We start from the raw sequence: 18,792 nt of genomic DNA on the forward strand, positions 1-18,792 counted from the left end.
AGGACTTTGCTAATAATTTAAGATTATATTAATTCAGTTATTATCTTAGACACCTAATCCAACAACAACTCCTCCATTAAGCAAGAACATACATCCTGATTGTCAGCACGAGTTGTCTCTATCAGCCTGGAAACTTGCATCAGTGTAACCTGTAACTCTCAATTCATCTTTTCCACCATATATCAAGAACATATCCTTAGTTCTTTTTAGATACTTCATGATATTCTTCACGGCTGTCCAATGATTATCTCTAGGATTCTCTTGATATCAACTCACCATGCTAAGCGCATATAAGATATTAGGTCTAGCACATGTCATGACATACATGATCGATCCTATAGCAGAAGCATATGAGACTCGAATCATTCTATCCAGTTCTCATTTATTTTTGGGTGATTGATCCTTGCTTAATCTTATGTCATGTTGTTACCTAAAAAAAGATGATGATACATAAAGTTTGATAGCTTCATGCAAAGGTGTGGGTATTATAGATGTGAGATGGATAATTATTGTTACCTGAAAAAATTTAGCTCCTCATACATTATCTTGTTATTGTATTTTGATGACATGTTGATAGTTGGATCTGAACAATCTTAAGAAGCAGCCGTCCAGAGAGTTGAAGATGAAAGACCTAGGAGCTGCTAAGCAGATATTAGGAATGAGCATAGCTAGGAACAGAGTTACCTATATACTAAAACTTTCACAAGAACATCAAGAAAGTTTTTAAAAATTTCAGCATGGCAGATGCAAAATCCAGAAGTACACCTTTGGGAAGTCAGTTGAGAATCACAAAAAATCAATCTCTAAAGATGAAAGAAGTTAAAGAATAGATGTCTAAAGTGATAGGTTTTCTAGGTTATAAAATTTTAATCAACATGATTTACACAACGAAATTTACATAAAACTATTTATGGGCACATGCAACCTAGAGATCTATGTCTTTTCTCATAATAACAACATAATTTAAAATACCTAAACTAATTTATGTAAAATCAAAAACCATACGATTAGAAACATACCTTTGCTATTTTTGAAAATAGGAATGCACTTTTCTTCAAGATCGTCCTTGGAAAGCAAGCAACAAAAGTATGATCCCTCTAATGGCTCACACCCAAAATCCTGAAAATCTAAGGAACAATTTGGAGAGAGGAAAGCAGATGGAATTTTTGGCTATGACTTCTATAGGGAATGATTTTCGAAAATCCTCGCCTTAAGGGTCTTATATATAGCTGCTAAGACACCAGGATAAATCCCAGTTTGAATATTAAAATAATCCATTTCAATCCTTATTCAAATTAGTTTCCTTTTATGCATCTGGAGGCTTCCAAAATACCTTGGAGGAGCCTCCAAAACCATCACATGCAAGGAGGTTGTAGAACCTCTCATTTGCTCAACTTTTAAACAGTTACAACTTAACCCTTGTACCTCTAATTAATTACAGTTAACCCAAAATTAATTTCCAATTAGTTCTAATCAATATCTGATTAATTTATTAATCATATAATAAATTAATAAATTATTTCCTCTATCTCCTAATAACATTCTTAGCTATTTCTCATTATGAGGAAACCTAAAAGGACTTTACTTTCATTCACAAGATTATACCAATTTAGTTAGGACCTTGGACACCTTAATCCAACATAAAGTTCCCTACATATCTGTAATTAGTAGCTTGATGTATGATATGGTATGCATCAAAATAGACATTGCTCATGTAGTGGGAGTTGTGAGCATGTTCATGTCAAATCCAAGAAGAGAGCATTAGGAGGGAGTAAAGTGGTTGATACGCTACTTGAAAGGAACATATGAGGTTGCTCTATGTTTTAGAAGAAATGGGGTGGCCTTAGAAGGGTTCGTTGATGCAGATTTGGGTAGATATGTAGATTCAGGTAAAAGCACAATAGGTTATGTGTTCTTGATTGAAGGTAAGACAATCAGTTAGGTTATAATAGGGTTGCTCTCTCAACTACAGAAATATAGTATATGTTAATTGCAAAAGCATCCAAAGAGATTATAGGGTTGAAGAACTTCCTATAAGAACTTGGAATGCAACAGAAAGATTATGTGTTGCATTGTGACAACCAGAGTGCAGTTTACTTGACAAAGAATCCAATATTGCATAGTAGAATGAAACAAATTTAGATGAGGTACCATTTTAATCGAGAGTTAATTAATGATGGAACTCTGAATCTGAAGCAAATCCTTGGAATGAAGAATCCATTAGATATATTCACCAAGGTGGTTACCACTAAGAATTTGAAGCTTTGTATGGCTTCAACGGACCTTTCAGAAGTTTGAGAAAAAGTCATGGAAAAGAGAAAGAAAGAGAGAAAGAGAGAGAGAGAGAGAGAGAGAGAGAGAGAAAGATAAAGAAAGTTTGCAAGGTTTTGGATGGCGGAGAAACACTAAGTTATTTGAGTCTCCAAGTGGGAGATTATTGGGCTAGTGGATCCATAAATGACAAAGCTCAAGGGCCAAAATTGTAACTATCACCAATTTGCAATTAATTTGTTCAAATGTGAAGATAGGAAATCAAAGTTAGTTCAAAGTCAAAGTTTCAAAATATATATTTCCTATCGTCGTAAATGTAAAAACATGAACATCACAAGTCAAAAAACTATAGAAACATTTATATCTATGTGTGTGAATGAAGAAGAGGGTTACAACTCAAAAATCCTATAAATAGGCTTTTTCCTTTCACTTGTAAATCCACAACGAAACACAATAGAGTAACATATAAATACCAATAATATATATATATATATATATATATATATATATATATATATATATATTGAAGTAGTTTCTTTTCTACAAAGCCTTAATTTTTGGCAGCCAAAAATACGAGTGATTCCTTATAGTGAGTGATCAGATTACAAGTGAAGTTTAGCCTTCTATGATTGTATATTTCTTGGTGTGAATACAATCCTGTCTCTCTCGTTCACCTGTGGGTGTAGGTCATATTAGACCGAACCACGTTAAATAATGTTTTCCGATTTTACACGTTTTTGTTTGTTGTTTTTAAGTAGTTTTTATGTCGTATGTGTTACCGAAATCATTTATCGTTTTGTCTGAAGTCGATTAACTTGTTTTGTTGAATCCCAACACAAGTCAGATACTTACAACCATACATTCATTCATTAACAACTTTTTTTTTTCTCTATCTCTCTCTACATTCTCTTTATCTTTTTCTCCTGATACTCTTAGGATTTTCGTATGACTATATCCATTAAGGAATTCTTTAGCCAAGCGGTTTCCATCCCCAAATGTGTTCTTATTTGTTTCTTTTGGTTTGTACAATTCTCAACTGGTGATTTATCGTTTTTTGGCCTTTTTTCTTGTATTATATTTATTCCTCATAAGACATATGACTTAATAAAACCTTTTGTACACTTTCCCTCTTTAGTTATGTTGTTTTTTTGGTATCTTAGCTTATAACAATATTAGTTTTTTATTTCTTCCTTTCAACTGGCGTTTCAAGCTAACTTTGGACATTTTTGTGTATGAGATGATTTTTCTACATATCAAGGTATCCATTACTATGATGATTATTTTCTATGGCATACTACTACTTATAGTTCTCCTTGATATTATTTATAACTATTAACTTATACATTTTTTTGGTTCTTAAGCTAGTTCACCAAGTTGAAGTGACACAAATCACATAGTAATCAACGGGGGCAAAATATATACTAATTCAGGTTGTACTAGTGTAAACATATATGTTTTGTTCTTGAGTTTTAATTATTCTCAACATTACTATTATATGCAGGATTATGAGACAGGAAAATCATGAAGTTATTTCATCATAGAAATGTAGACCAATGCAATGTTGTTTGTGTTTGTGGCACTGTGCTTTCAAATGCTGCATGCTTTTTCCATGCATCATTTTTTTCGACTATAAACATAACAAAAATAATGTTATGAAAGGAATTTAACCTGGAAACAAAAAGAAATTGAAGTAAAGTTGCATTTTTTGAATCAAATGTGTCATTTCTGTTTCACATTTTTTAATCACTTGATTCATCAGTCATATAATATGTAATTTACGCTAACTTACATAATGTTACTCCTCATTTGACAGATGATGGCTTGAGGGAATTTTAGTTGTGGTTTTCCTTTCAACCCAATGTTTCTTTGTTTTAGTATTGTTGTGGGGTTGATTAGAGATCGTCTTTGTCTTGATGTAGATGTTGGACTTGACTAACATATGTAGAATGTCCTTTTGTTATGAGTTGGATACAACAATAAGAGCATAGCAAGACTACCACACCTTAATCGCATTTGAATCACCTTCACTTAAAAGCTCATGTTAAGGCTCCATTCCTACGAATTCATATTCATATTTTTTGAGTAAAGGATGCAACATTTGAACATCATATGCTTGTCGATGGAAATTCAATTATCAAATGATTATATTGGATGTCATTTATAAGGATTGTAAATTGCTAAATTGATATAATTTGTAAGTAACTGATTAAAATAATAATCTGGGTAAATATAATATTTTGAAAGTTTATGAAGAGTATAAATGATATTTTTAACATAATATTATAAGAGGAGTATAATAGTCAACCGATAAAAGTAGGGATTTAAAATTGTCAAAAATAAGGATTTAGGCAAATATAATATTTTAAAAAATTAACAAGGATAAATATGTTATTTAGATATTTTTTTCCAAAATGTTTAAGATTTTCAATAATTTAATTATCATCATACAGTGAGTGAGATGACTAACGGATAACAAGTTGCGTCACTAAGCCTTTTTGTATGGTAACGCTAATTCTTTTAAAGACTATATCCGTAGATCTAGGGGATATAACATAGCTTTGCATGATCTAATGTACTCTATTAAGAAACTCCACTGCATTCAACGCGAGGAGACCAAACGTATCAAATGCAAATGGTATGAACACGTGTTGATTTTCCATACACGATTTCTCATGTTTGGTGGCTTTGCTTGTAGCAACTTTTAAAGCAGCTTGTCCTGCCGTGAAACCCCCAACCCTCAAGTCCACGAGAGGGGATACCCCTGTAAGTTCCAAGCATGTGTGTTTCCCTCCAAACCATACAAAAATCAAAATGTCAATCGGTTTAAGGGTTGACCTTCCTTCTGCCGGGTCAGTCAAGAAAATTCATAGGTTCTTCTTTCTTGGAGGAAACCCCGACATGCTTAAATAGGTCAAAAAAACATCCCTAACCATATCGTGCCTGTATTTGAACCTCGGGGGTTCTTTACAGTGAACTTCATGCTCTCCAAAAGAGTCCAAACATGCCTTATGACATACCCGACATATCTTGTCAGCTGGGAATATTGGAATCATGAGTCGATATTTAAGGATAGTACGATACTCCATAGGAGACATATGTTGGAAAAGCCCATCTATAGGGATAGCTAAAAGAAAATCTTGATCATGCGGTGCACGTAAGCACTGGAAAACCACTTTCTGTTGAGCCATCATGTCGATATGCACTTCCATATCTTTGACAATTTTACGAAAAGGGCACTCGCCAATGTATTCTGGGATTTAGGGGGGGTGTCTTTTGTAGTAAAACTGATAAGGTCAATATCCGAAAGCTTGTTACGAAGAGAAGCCAAGGCATATCATAATCAGAATCCATACCATATATGTCGCTATCCCGTAAGATGTAGTCTTGCAATACCCAAGATTGGGCTCTTGAGGAAACAAAAGCATACGAGGTAGCCTCTATTACTGAGTATAAACCCAAACCACCAAACCTGATGGGTAAGGAAGCAATTTGCCACTATATGTCGCTAAAGAAAGGGCCACCACAAACCACAATGTCCCTAATCCCCCTACGCAACCCATTGTCAAAGAATATTGCCGTTTCCTCCATGTGAACGGGTTGGAACATACCCAGCCTAAGGAAAAGCTTAGCAATACCCATACAAGACTGAAGCAGAAGGAGCTCACTCTGGGGTCAGATAATTGTGGAAGAAGGCGCATCAAATTCACAACATTTTCAGCTCTCTTTATGGCTAAGTTGCTAATGAAACTAGCATCTCTACTAATAGCTCCCCCAAAGAAGTTTCACCTCCAAAGGTGGCATCCCGATGTTAGCCGATAATAGCCCCTCACGTAGCTTCATACCATCACCTGAGGGCCAAAAGAGCTCAATTTTCTTGATATTCAGTTGAAGGCCCAATTTTGGGCCAATCACCGTAATGATGTCCAACGCTTTGGCCACCTCCTCCGAATTTCCAATAAGTGTGCCATCATCAAGGTACCATGCTTGGAGAAGAAGCTTGCAATTGTCTCTAATATTATGCAAGAGTGGGTGTAACAAAAGGGCAAAGAGAAGTGGTCCTAAGGGGTGTCCTTGCTGAACCCTAGTAGTGGACCAAATATGTGCGTTGCCTAGATATAACCTTGCTGCTTGACCATAAAGGAATTCTACCCACATGGATATAGAAGGACACCTCAATCTGACCTTATAAAGTAATGTAGATCTGTCTAAAAGGTTAAAGGCATTAGAGAAGTCCACAGTAAGCATGTAAAGAGATCTGTCATCGTGGTGCTCACTCAACACCCTATTGGTGCTATGTAATACAACCTGAGCGCCATCCGACACCCTGACCCTGAACTGAAAATCATTGAGATACTTGGTCGTTCCTTTACCAACACCTTTCATAGCTAACTTGGAAACCAAACGTCTCCATATAGTGCCTACCGCAATACGTCGTATTCCCTTGTCAGGTTTTAAGAGCGACGTGAGAGGAGTAAAGGCAACAAATTCAGTCAAAATCGAAGGGCATCTTCCCCTAGCCATAGATTAACCACAGATGTAATAGCATGTATGAGGTATTTGGCTATAGCTGAACCTTCTCCACAAAGAGCATCCAAAATATGTTGAGCTCTCAACCCGCCTCTCCCACACAAGGTACCTTTAGGGAAGGATTTAATTCCCCCAAGGAAAATGTCAACATATCCACTACAAGGGGAGGCTCTGAAAATATGGTGTTGGGCATGGAAGGTGGTGGCTTGTATGGATGCTTATCCTTTAATGCCTTCGTGGTATCACCCCTAAATGGAGCAACTCCAGAAGAACATAAAACTTTCACTGCTACTATAAAATGTCCATCGGCAACCTTACAAAGACATTGTCTGATATTAGTGTTGCCTAGTGTTCTTTAAATGTACTCTTCTTTTTTGCCTTGTTGCTCTAGTCTTGCATTGTCAACTAAGTTTTTAACTAGCTTGGCGATACCATCTTCAGTCCTCTAAGTAGCTAATGTGCTCAGGATATTACGATGTTGCAAAGACTTCCTATTGTATGACCTACTTTTTTTTGCCTATTCTTGGGCCTAAACACTTGAAGAGTACACCTAGAAAGAATTAACAAAGCAACTCACACTTCAACGGATCCAGGATGAGCAACCACCTTGGAAAGGGCTGGTTAGGTGGAAAGGGCTAGTTACAAAGCCTGAGAGAAAGCCATACAACAATTATGAGGAATGCTTTTGATGGTGGTGACAGGTAGTTTAAAAACACGATCAAGTAGCTGGGCATCCATCACAAACCCACCATTGAGGTCGGCCTCCGATCCAATGGGCGGCGGCTTTGGAACGACAACAATATGCTCGCTCATGTCATTAACCCCATTAATAACCTTAATTAGGCCACCCAGGTGGTGACATGAATGACTCAGGGCATGAAGCCTCATGTAATTACCACATATCCATTGACCAAAATCATTCAAAGTTGATGTTTAAAAAAACATATTTCTTGATATTGCTTGATGTATTAATTTAATGATACTGATTTTTGTCAAAGATTTGAAGCACATTTGAAATGATCAAAGTCAAATAAATATATCAAAACCATATGATATTAATAACTTTGGAATGAAGCAGAGCGAGTATAATACAACAACAAAAACTAAAATTGCATTTTGACATCGAGTATATATTCTGCTATAGGTATGAACATCCATGATCGTTTACTATACAACTACTATAGAAGACGAAATCCACCTTAATTAAGGAATTGTGAACTTTACTCACTTTGTTACAATCTAGATTCACATAGTCACTAACTTTAAATGGACATGCATATGTTTTCCTACAAAATTTACCTTCTCTGGAAGTTCAATTTTGATATACAATATGCAAATAGAGAAGCAAGAATGATGGGATATAGTGCAAGAAGAACCCCTGCCAGTGGTAACTGATCATGATGAAAACCAAAGTAATCTCTTAAGAAGTCTTCCACAGATTTAGTTTCTCCAAAAACTAGAATCTCCTTCTTCACATCACCAAACTGAGAAGTAAGCATTGCATTAAGCGACCATGAGGTAGGAGTCAAATAATACAGCCAGATCCACCAATTAGGAATTTTCTGCAAGAAAACAAAAAAAGTTTCACAAAAACCTTCAATCCTGCAATCCCATAACTTGGGAAACACATTTTTTGTTTTCTTTTTCATGTGTATATTTATGCCAGATAACATTGTAACTTGCGTTCATTAGTCTTTGCCAAATTAGGAAGATTATGCACCAAGTGCCATCCCTTTGTCGATTCTTCTAAAATTACACTTTACTTTTGAGGTCAAACAACCGATGTTACAATAAAGTTGATCTATTCACCATTTTAGCAACCAACGAACCAAATTTACTCTTTCGTTTTTAGACTTTGCTACATCTTTTCTAGCAAATTAGGAATTTGATATGAATTTGAATGTTGTAAATCTTGGAGACCTCAGATGCCAAAGTGAACCACAAAATGTAAAGAAGAATGGATTTTCAATCCATAAATCAACTTCTTAAATATTAGGCAAGTTAAGAATTAATAGGTGCTTACCGGTCTAGGAATTAAAAATCCACCAAACAAGTTAAATATCGTGTAGAATGCAGACTGTAGAATTGCAGCTACAGGAAAGCTTGGTGTCATTGCTACAAGTAGCATTCCCAAATAGGTGAAGTACATCAATGTGCACAAAAAGGCATAGAAGTACATGAAAATCTTATAGGCTGACCAATAATATCCAATCATAGGATACGTGATGCATACAAATGCAAGTGATTGGGCAAAGAGATAGGGAAACTCGATTGTCACCTACAAGATAAAATCAAAACATTTCCTTATACGTAAAAGAATCATAAATATCTCCACAACAAAAATCAATTCATTTAGTAAGAACCGTATATATATGTATATACTATTAGATGTATAAAAGAAAGATTTATACCTGTGCAAGAGCATAAGCCCATGATGCATACATTCCAGAAAACCTTTCACGATACAGAACAGTTCGCTCCATGGAAATATATGGTAGAACTGAAGAGGAGTTGTTTATGCCACAGAAAAGTACAGCAGAAAACATCGAACCAAGGACATTGAATAAACTCTGTTGGTTATGTCTGTCACACAAATGGATATCATATCAAATGATTTTAGGGTGTATTTGAAAAAAAATATAAAGGAACTTGAACTTCGACATAGAAACCATCCATGTTTATAATAAAGATTCAATTTAGTTCATGTGCTAAGAGAGTAGGCTTCTAGATTTATAAAACCATAAGTCTACTCTTCCCATATACATTTCTTGCCCTTGTTCCCATTATGTTAAAAAAGCAATTTGCATTCTCACTAGGGTTTTGCAGTGTTGTAAATCTATTTGTCTCAATGTTCAAGTTATGATTACATGTAAATAATTGTTTCATCTTTCTTTCTATTGGCTTAAGCTTTGACATGAGGTTGAGACTTTCCTCTATAATGTCTTATACTTCTTGGAACTTAATAATTACTAGGGAACAGGTTGGCTTCAAAGACTATGATTATTGGCTTCAAACTCTAGATTGCTCAATGAATGGTTCTAGGAAAAAGAGTTCTTAACCATTATAAATTACTTTGTCATATAGCTTCTTTTATCCTCGTATAAAATTTCATATTATGCCTCTTTAGGTTATCTTGAAATACCAATAATACAAAATACCAACCAGCCCTAGATAATTGAAGTAGAGCTTCAATAGAGTAAGCTATCAAATTCTATAACTATGTGCCTCCATTTCATGCGTACTTTTCGATTCAACATGCAACCAAAGCACTAAATATATCTACATGTGTCTATGTATGTGTTTAATTTCTATTATGATCCCTTACTCTAACATGTACTTCCAAATGCATTGTAACACTATCGTCACATATCATCAAATTATGAAAAAAGAATGCAAGAGTAATTTAACTTACATTTTCCTCCCTTGGCCCCAGAAGAGTAACCCAAAAATAAATGAAGCAAAAAGCATATGTAGAGAACGCATCAAGTTGTATGATGGACTTCTCCAATATGACAAGTGTTGTTTCCATAAACATGCCTTGAACTGACCCCAACCATTCTGTGGGAAGCGTGTTGGAAAATACAACTCTTTTGAACTAGAAGGGGGTTTACCTAATGTGTTTACAAGGTCTCTATTGCTCCTGACATTAGAAAACACATAAAAGTGTGTTGATTTTCGTATCTTATACCTAAAGCTGGGGAATCTTAAATGTGTTACTTACTTGTATAACGCCGAAGTAGAAAATATTTGAGCAAAATCAATTCCAAGTTCAGCTTCCACTGATGCTGAAGTTACCTCTAACATCCAAGTTGCTGGATTATAGTTGTCTTTAATCTTGGGCACGGAAGAAATGCTCTATTTCAAAAAAGATTTCATGTGATTATATTCAAGTTACTATTTTCAAACCTCACAACATACTTAATAACAAAAGGGACATGATATATATCTAAAACGTGCATCTTTTTTCTGAAGCCAACTAACCTCAAAGTATTTAATGACACTACTTGAATGACGACCCAGTGGCCCACAATATATCATACGCCCACCATTCTTCAAGAGGATTAACTATAGGAACATGGATAGGGTAACAAATGAGATACTTTTTAAAAGAAAGAATTTTAATGTTAAAGAAAGAATTCCAAGTATCTCTTTTTTACCTCATCAAAGGCCTCGAATATGTCAATGCTGGGTTGGTGAATAGTACATACAATTGTTCTTCCTGTATCAACAATATTCTTCACAGCTCGCATGACAATGGCAGCTGATCGAGCATCAAGTCCAGTAGTAGGTTCATCCATGAAAATAATGGAGGGATTAGCTACAACTTCTACCGCAATTGTTAGCCTCTTACGTTGCTCTGTTGATAGACCACTAACACCAGGAACCCCAACCAACGCATCTTTTATTGCATAAAGCTCAACTGTTTCCAGGATTTCTTCTATGAATTTCTATACACGCCATCAAAAAAGGTTACGTTACATCCAGTTAAGAAAAGTAATTGGAAAAATGATGTTTGTGTAAAGTTATATCATACGTATTTAGTTTTTGAATCTATTTCTGGATGAAGACGAAGCCAAGCAGAAAATATCACAGATTCTTCAACTGTAATTTGTGGAGAGTGTATATCAGTTTGCTCACAATAACCTGAAATCCTAGCAAAAGTCTCTTGGACTTTAGGATAACCTCCAATCTTAATCTCTCCTTCAACAGTTCCACTGGTTTTCCTTCCAGCAAGAACATCAAGAAGTGTCGTTTTTCCAGCACCACTTACACCCATTAATGCTGTAAGAACACCAGGTCTAAAAGCTCCTGTGATGTCGTGAAGTAATTGAAGTCGCTTTCCAGTGAAGCCATGCTCTCTCATTTCCTAATATCAAATGAACAAGAAAGAACAATCGCCTATAGCATAATCTAAACAACAAATAACCAACACATTATGGATTTGAAAAGTTTAATTTGACTAATTACAGGTGAAGGCTCGACGTAGTATTGTAGATCTTGAAATGTAATTGTTAGTGGTTCAAAAGGTAACACCATTTTTCCTGTAAGATAAGAGGATGCATGTCATTAATCATTCATATACATACCATTAATTGAAGAAAGAGAAGCCAAAATGCTACATAGAAAAAAGAAAATACCCTAACCTTCATGAAGCTCTGTGATCTCATGAGTATTAGAAGTTTTAGTTGTTTCATCTCGATGATTGTGGTGTTTAGATCCTTTACTTTTTTGTACTTCAAAAAACTTTTCCTTTGAAATTATAGCACGCGTACCAGGGGCTAAAGTATTACACAAAATGATTAATTAACAAAAGCATCACACTCTCTACGTTCAAAGTTGACATGTAGTATTAAAAAATGAAGTTACCCTTCAAGTAGCTTAAAGACAAGATGAAGCCTATGTTGAATAGCAAAGCGAAACCAAACAAGGCACCAAGTGATATCCAAAAATAGTATCCATCAAAGTCTAATCCACGACTTTGAAGCGTTTGTAGCCCTATGGTTGTGTTTGTAGACGTTATCTGATTAGAGAAGTCAAAAGGATGAACAACAAAATAAAAACGTTAAGGTTTGTATATCAAAATAAGCTTTCTACTAATTTACCTTGTTCCATCTTGGAGAAAGGAATTCATTCACTGCAAGTCCAATTTCACCATATGAAAGTGGAGAAACCCAAAATCCCCACTTTAACCAAGAAGGCATTGCAGCTACATGTAACAAGTTCCATTCTTTAGTTTGATTTATTAATCTATCGAAGGCATTCTAATAGAAAAAAAGAAGAAGATGCAATACAAGAAACTTACTCTGTGGTATAATGAAGCCACCAAATGATAACAAAAACAATATCGATATACTTCCAGCAGTTGTGGAAGCAACCACAGTCTGAAAGAACGACGCAAAAAATCGAAACATGGATATTGACGTGAAGTGCATCCCAAATAAGAGCAACATCTGGCGAAAGAACCTATAAAACACATGCAACAATAAAATTTACATACTAGTATATATATTATCATACTTTCTAAGAAAAAAATCGTTAATCTAATACTTTATATATGATGAAATAGTTTATAAGATGCTTACCTCCCTGGTTCAGGACTATATCCAATAACATAATAAGTGAGACTTGTCCAAACAATGGCTTCCAAGATTGATAATGGAAGTTTAAGAATAGATGCAGGAATTGCATAAGCCCAAGCAGGATAGAAGTACATATCTCTTTGCTTATAGAAAACTGAAAGTCGTGAAACTGTCATCGATAATTCTGGGAACCCATCCACTAAAAGGATTATGAGTGCATAAAAGAGTGATCCAAGGTAATAATTCGCATCAAGAACATCAACCTTCAATCTAGTTCGAAAGAATACAGTCATTGTGATGAATGCAATTATGACAAGCTGCAAAGAAGTAATTAATTACCCACATCTTTAGACATCTAATAAGGTAATAGAAAATGAAGGTAGACTTGAGTAAAAATGAAATATTAAATATACCTGGACTAATTTGAAGATGTATATAAAAGAATTCCTTTTCATGAGAAGAATCTCCCTAGACATGCAAGCTCTAAACAGAGCCCATTTAGAAAGAGAATAAACATCGAAAGAAATGGCATTCTCATGGCTTTGTGATCTAGTGAAGGGTTTGGAAATATCTTCATTTACTTCTTTTGCCAAATAAGACTCCTTAAATCTCGTTGATAAGTTCTCTACTGAGATATAACTATATGGTTGTTCATCTCGACACCAGAACTTTGCTTGATCTTTTCTTGAGACAACCTGTGAATCGATCCTTTTATTGCATGAAGAAACATGATTCTATCTTCTAAAAGTAAGAGATTTTAATAAGGGATAATGGTGATGACATGATTACTTACCTCTTGGAGGAAGTCCGCTACACCTTTTCTCTCAGGGCACTTAAAACCAAAACCCTCAAAATACTCTAGAACGTTATTGCGAGGTCCATGATACACAATCATCCCTTCTGCCATTAATATGACGTCATCAAAGAGATCAAATGCTTCTGGTGATGGCTGAAGAAGCGAAATCAATACAGACGCATCTGTGATATGTGCTAACTGCTGAAGACAAGAGATTATCTGATACGTAGTGGAACTGTCTAAGCCATTTGATATTTCATCCATAAAAAGAGCTTTTGTGGGACCCACAATCATCTCCCCTGAAAAGAACCATAGATGTTAGTTAGATCCTATTTACATATACATGTGGATCGATAATACTCTAATAGGCTTTATAAGAAGTTACCTGTAGTCAACCTTTTCTTTTGACCACCAGAGATTCCTCTCCTCATGGCATCTCCGAACATTGTATCAGCACATATATCAAGGCCAAGAATCTGGGATACCATGATAATGGTGAGAAAATTAACAGATTATGTATATTCATACATGAAGTAATAGAATTACCTTCAAGATGTAGTTTGTTTGAAGAGTTGTCTTTTGTCCATCAATGGAAATTGCCTAGAGATATTAAACATGGTTGAGTATGATATATATAATGCACATTAGGTTTCCTTTTTAAAATGTAAATATTTGAAACTTTTCTAATTTTGAGAGGCCACACCACATGACTAATATCTTATTTCTTTCAAGACTCTAAGTTCATCATCATCAAATATCTTGATGTTCGTTTTAGAAAGATCATATAACATAAAATTCTATAGCTTCAAATGATATTAATTTTGATCATTTCTTTCGGGACAAAAAACATTACTACAAGTTCTTTTTCTTTCATCTAGAGGAAGTTTGAGTTATATAAAACAGTATGTTGAAAATACAATAGCATTATAACAATAATGAAGATAAACCAAGTTATTGAATTGATGAAGATGTCAAGAATAGTGAAAAATGATTTGAAGTGTCTTATGTGATGGGAGGTATAACTCTAGTCTCCATATACAACAAAACATTATGTCAAGAACTTTAGGCAAAGATCGAATGAAAGCTAAGCTTTACTTGTAAGATTTAGATATGTTACCTTCATAAAAGTGTCTATATATGGATCTGGAATAATCCCTCCTGCCTTCTCCCTCCTATTAACCTCCATCATAATTTCTTGATGAGAAGAAAACGATTTTCATTTAGTTCTCAAATCATCATTCCTTAGGATAGAATACAAAACTGAACAATATTGTTGAATGTGTGCATGAAGTAGGAAAACAAGCATACCTGCACGACTTCCAGTACCCTGACAACGGGCTGAGAAATCAAGTGTTTCCCTCACTGTCATCTCAGGGATATGCAAATCATTTTGGCTTATATAAGCAGAAGTTTTCTGAGCTACAAATTCATCTAGTTTGTATCCATTGTAAGAAATCTCACCAGTTATCTATTTTGTCAATGAAGAACATATCGTAAGTAAATGCAGTTCATATGTAATACCTCTCAACTATACACTACAACTAGTATCTTTCTTATCTTCTCAAATATGCTTATTCCATTTCAAATATATTCGTATAATTTTAGTTATTTCTATTGTGTTTATGGATGTTTCATGCATGCTTAACAAAATCATGCAAAATGGAAGTTGAAAACCTTAAGAGATTTGTTTAGGTTCCCTGAAAGTGCTTTCAAGAAAGTGGTTTTCCCACATCCTGGAGGACCAAGAAGCAGAGTCATCCTGGAAATCATTGAACAAGTGTATTAATGCCTATTCAAAATTCAATTAAACTAACTACAAGATTTCATCTCACATCAGGTTTCATACGGATAATATGTTAAGTCACATAAAACGATCTTTGATATTCAATTTGATATAGTTAGCCACAACCGATTAGATCTTTTAAACAACTGTGTTACATTTAGTTTCCGAATTCCCATAGATGATTAATGCAACAAAGTATGATATACCAAATATCTTTTGTAAGGTTTTCTAAAAGGAAGATATTTATATTAGACCCAATTTACATTAATGTATCTATTATTGCTGCTACTCAAATTGGAGCATGCAAATCAATCATGGTTACCTTGGTAATAGAACTAGCTTTGAAACATAATTCACTTGAACATAATATAAATTTAACTTCTAAACTTAAACAAGAAATCAAAGATAGAATCATAGACACATGGAATCAAAACTATCATGTGGTTATCACAAAGTTCTAAACACCAAAATTTAATTAGTGTTTGCCAAAGATATCCACGTAGCTTGTCAAAGTATTGCATGTGAACTAACACTCTTTTCCAATTAAGTACTAAAATCCTTTTAATTATTGAAGATACAAATATTTTGAGTTACTATTAATATATTGCAACTATTTGTGATATGATTTTCACTCATAACTTTTTAAATGCTTTGGTTGACTTAAAAGGCTTGTCGTTATATCCTTATATTAAATGGAAGTGATTCGTACACAACAGTTTTTATTCGTACACAACATTTTAAGTTTAAAATGGTTGTACAATACAACATTTTACAACATAAATTGTTATGTACGAAAAAAATTTGTTGTGTACAAATCAGCTCTCTTAAATTGCTTCTAACAGATTTTTTCATAGAATTCGATATTATTATAAAGCTGTAATGAGCAAGTTGGGATAAGAAAATATCTTTAAAGTATCTAGAGAGACCGGAGAGCAATGTAAAGTTGTATTCATACCTTCCAGGCTTAATGACACCAGTGACATCGTTTAAGATCGTTATCTTTGCTCGTTTAGACTTTAAACCTGGTATGATGACAAAATCCTGGGAAAAAGAAAGCGTTAGATTTGAAATATTGATAATAAATCTCATAATTGTAAAAGCCCCATCCTAATGACTTATGAGTCTTTACATCTTCTATGAACTCTTGTAACTTCTTTACAACATTATAGCCGTATTTAAAGAAACCGAATGACTCATGAAACCATATCTTATAATTTTTATTGTAAAAAGTTACTTATCTTTTAAAATACTTCCGTTGTAGATCGAACTACTTACACTCTACATCATTTTTAATAATAAAACAAGTTATATTTAAAAAGTTTGTTACTACTAAAATCTAAAACATATGATATGATTTGTGTGAAACGTTCGCACTTTGCACCCAGATTTTAAAAAATCCAGACGTTACAAAGGCACAAAAATTCAGGCATTAAAATCTTTTAATAAGCAACGGATACATAACCTCATAAAATGAATAACATTCTTTTTTAAATCTACATAAAACCAATCAAATATTTTTTTAGTTTTTACTACAAATTTGTCGTCATGTAAAAATAGTATAATCTATGGTTTCATGAGTCATGACTTCGGTTTCTTTAAATACGGCTATAATTTTGTTACAATTTGGCATTTCTAACAATTTGGCACAACAAAACAAACCAATCAGCCTTAAATATACCTCTAAAAATAGTATCATCATAAAAGGTGAATATAAAAGTAAATTTTATAAAAAAAAAAGTACTCACAGCTTTTTTTTAATATCTGTCATCATATATAAAACCAACCGCTTCTACTTAAAATTTTCTTTATAAAGTTGCAGCCTTATTCTTGTAGAATTTATCATTAATTGTTGTATTATTATAAAAATAACTTAACTATTAGATCAATGGGTCAAACGTTTGACCATACATATAAATGGCTCAATTAGACCAGATCAACATACCAAACCCGTTGACATGCCCATCAAATCAACGTGAAGTTAGAATACTCACAGAAAGCATACTTTGCAAGGAATTCCAGAGAGTTGGTAGTGGCTTCCCATGAACCACTTCACACTCAGCTTCCACATGAAGATTCTTATATCTCACCTCCACAGAGGGCAATTGAACACCAACTCTAACAAAACAGATCGAAATGTAATAAGCTAATTAACATCTCAATTTACATCAAGAATTTATAAGAGGTGATATTGTTTACATATATTATCAAGTATTGATCAAAAACAATGTAACCCTTACTTGTCTGTTCGTTTTCTGAGTTTCTGTAACAACTGCAAGTTGTCATTTTCAATGTGTTTGATGAGCTTCTCGATAAACATGTGTCGTTCTGGAGGAAGAAGCTTTGTGACATCAACCACCTTCTTTCCTCTACCATCATGCCCATCTGCATCTTCTTCATCGAACAAAGATGATCTCAAACGTTCAAATGTTGGCAATCTATCAATTGCTGCCCACTTTAGAAGATTCTCATCTGTCTCTTCATGATCGTTTGCACAACTTATTTCTGAGTTTGCACGAAAACTAGATGTATGACGACGAAATGATGATCTTAAACTTCTTCCGATCTCAGAAAGCTCAATTCTTAGAGACTCTATCTCTTCGGACCCAACTAATTGAGCCATCTAAATGGCTTTATCGAGCTTTGTTCTTTCAATGGTACCGGTATATATATATTATAGAAGCATTAATATATAAAAGGAACCTTTTTCGTTCATATGGAGTGAAGGTAGTGCATCATGGATTACGCAATATTAACTAAAGAAGAGTTGTTTAATGGTGAAAATATATTTTAATACCTTGAAAATATATTCTCAATTGTTTTCGCCATTCTAAGAATAAACTACCCTTGATCCCTTGAGCAAGTTATAAAGATCAAAGACAGTTGACTTTTTTTAATATTTATAATCATTTGTCATGTGATCATTAATATTTATTTTTGTTATAGCTCTATAATACTTTAAATCAATAATCTAAATGATAATTAGTTTAAATAAAAAAGAATCACATTATGTAAAAGAATTGTTTTTTAGGTTTTACTTTTATGCAAACTAGTTAATGCTCTAAACATAGATGTAAAAAAGGAAAACATGTTTACTTGGCAGAATTGATACAGTTTGGCTGTTAAGAAAATGTTGATATTAATGATACTATTTTATGATCTCAAAAAACCAGGGGCTTGTGCATATAGACAGTCTCGTGAAGATAACCATGGAGAAAAAATTCTTTATGTCTAGTTGATGAACATACCAATGATGGGATACGGCAAGATTAAAGACAATCCGAATGATAGCCAACTTCACAACCAGACTATATATCTCATCATAGTCGATAATGGGT

At 34.0% G+C, this 18,792-nt stretch overlaps 1 protein-coding gene across 1 annotated transcript; it reads right to left on the reverse strand.

Annotated features, from left to right (window-relative positions):
- Positions 1-7,884: 7,884 nt before the first annotated feature.
- On the reverse strand, positions 7,885-18,122 carry LOC145014355 (pleiotropic drug resistance protein 3-like). The gene is made up of 24 exons (XM_078972733.1): positions 17,695-18,122; positions 17,449-17,572; positions 16,413-16,498; positions 15,349-15,433; positions 14,983-15,142; positions 14,792-14,868; positions 14,221-14,274; positions 14,060-14,150; positions 13,672-13,973; positions 13,292-13,573; positions 12,882-13,195; positions 12,602-12,762; positions 12,402-12,505; positions 12,166-12,319; positions 11,943-12,077; positions 11,767-11,840; positions 11,333-11,665; positions 10,956-11,246; positions 10,780-10,863; positions 10,520-10,653; positions 10,211-10,438; positions 9,210-9,381; positions 8,822-9,076; positions 7,885-8,360 (listed from the first exon to the last, which is right to left on the reverse strand). The coding sequence occupies exons 1-24, from the start codon at positions 18,075-18,077 to the stop codon at positions 8,094-8,096; spliced, it is 4,350 nt and encodes a 1,449-aa protein (XP_078828859.1). The 5' UTR covers positions 18,078-18,122; the 3' UTR covers positions 7,885-8,093.
- Positions 18,123-18,792: the final 670 nt, after the last annotated feature.

The sequence above is a fragment of the Lactuca saligna genome, chromosome 9 (genome assembly GCF_052625555.1).
Source record: "Lactuca saligna cultivar CGN05327 chromosome 9, ASM5262555v1, whole genome shotgun sequence".
NCBI lineage: Eukaryota > Viridiplantae > Streptophyta > Magnoliopsida > Asterales > Asteraceae > Lactuca > Lactuca saligna.

Excerpts from the sequence above, each read along its gene's own strand:
- LOC145014355 (XM_078972733.1), bottom strand. The coding sequence starts at position 18,077 with ATGGCTCAATTAGTTGGGTCCGAAGAGATAGAGTCTCTAAGAATTGAG. Across the intron at positions 12,763-12,881 it reads TATAGTCCTGAACCAGGGAG|GTTCTTTCGCCAGATGTTGC; the intron begins GTAAGCATCTTA and ends TGTGTTTTATAG. Across the intron at positions 8,361-8,821 it reads GATTTTTAATTCCTAGACCG|AAAATTCCTAATTGGTGGAT; the intron begins GTAAGCACCTAT and ends GTTTTCTTGCAG.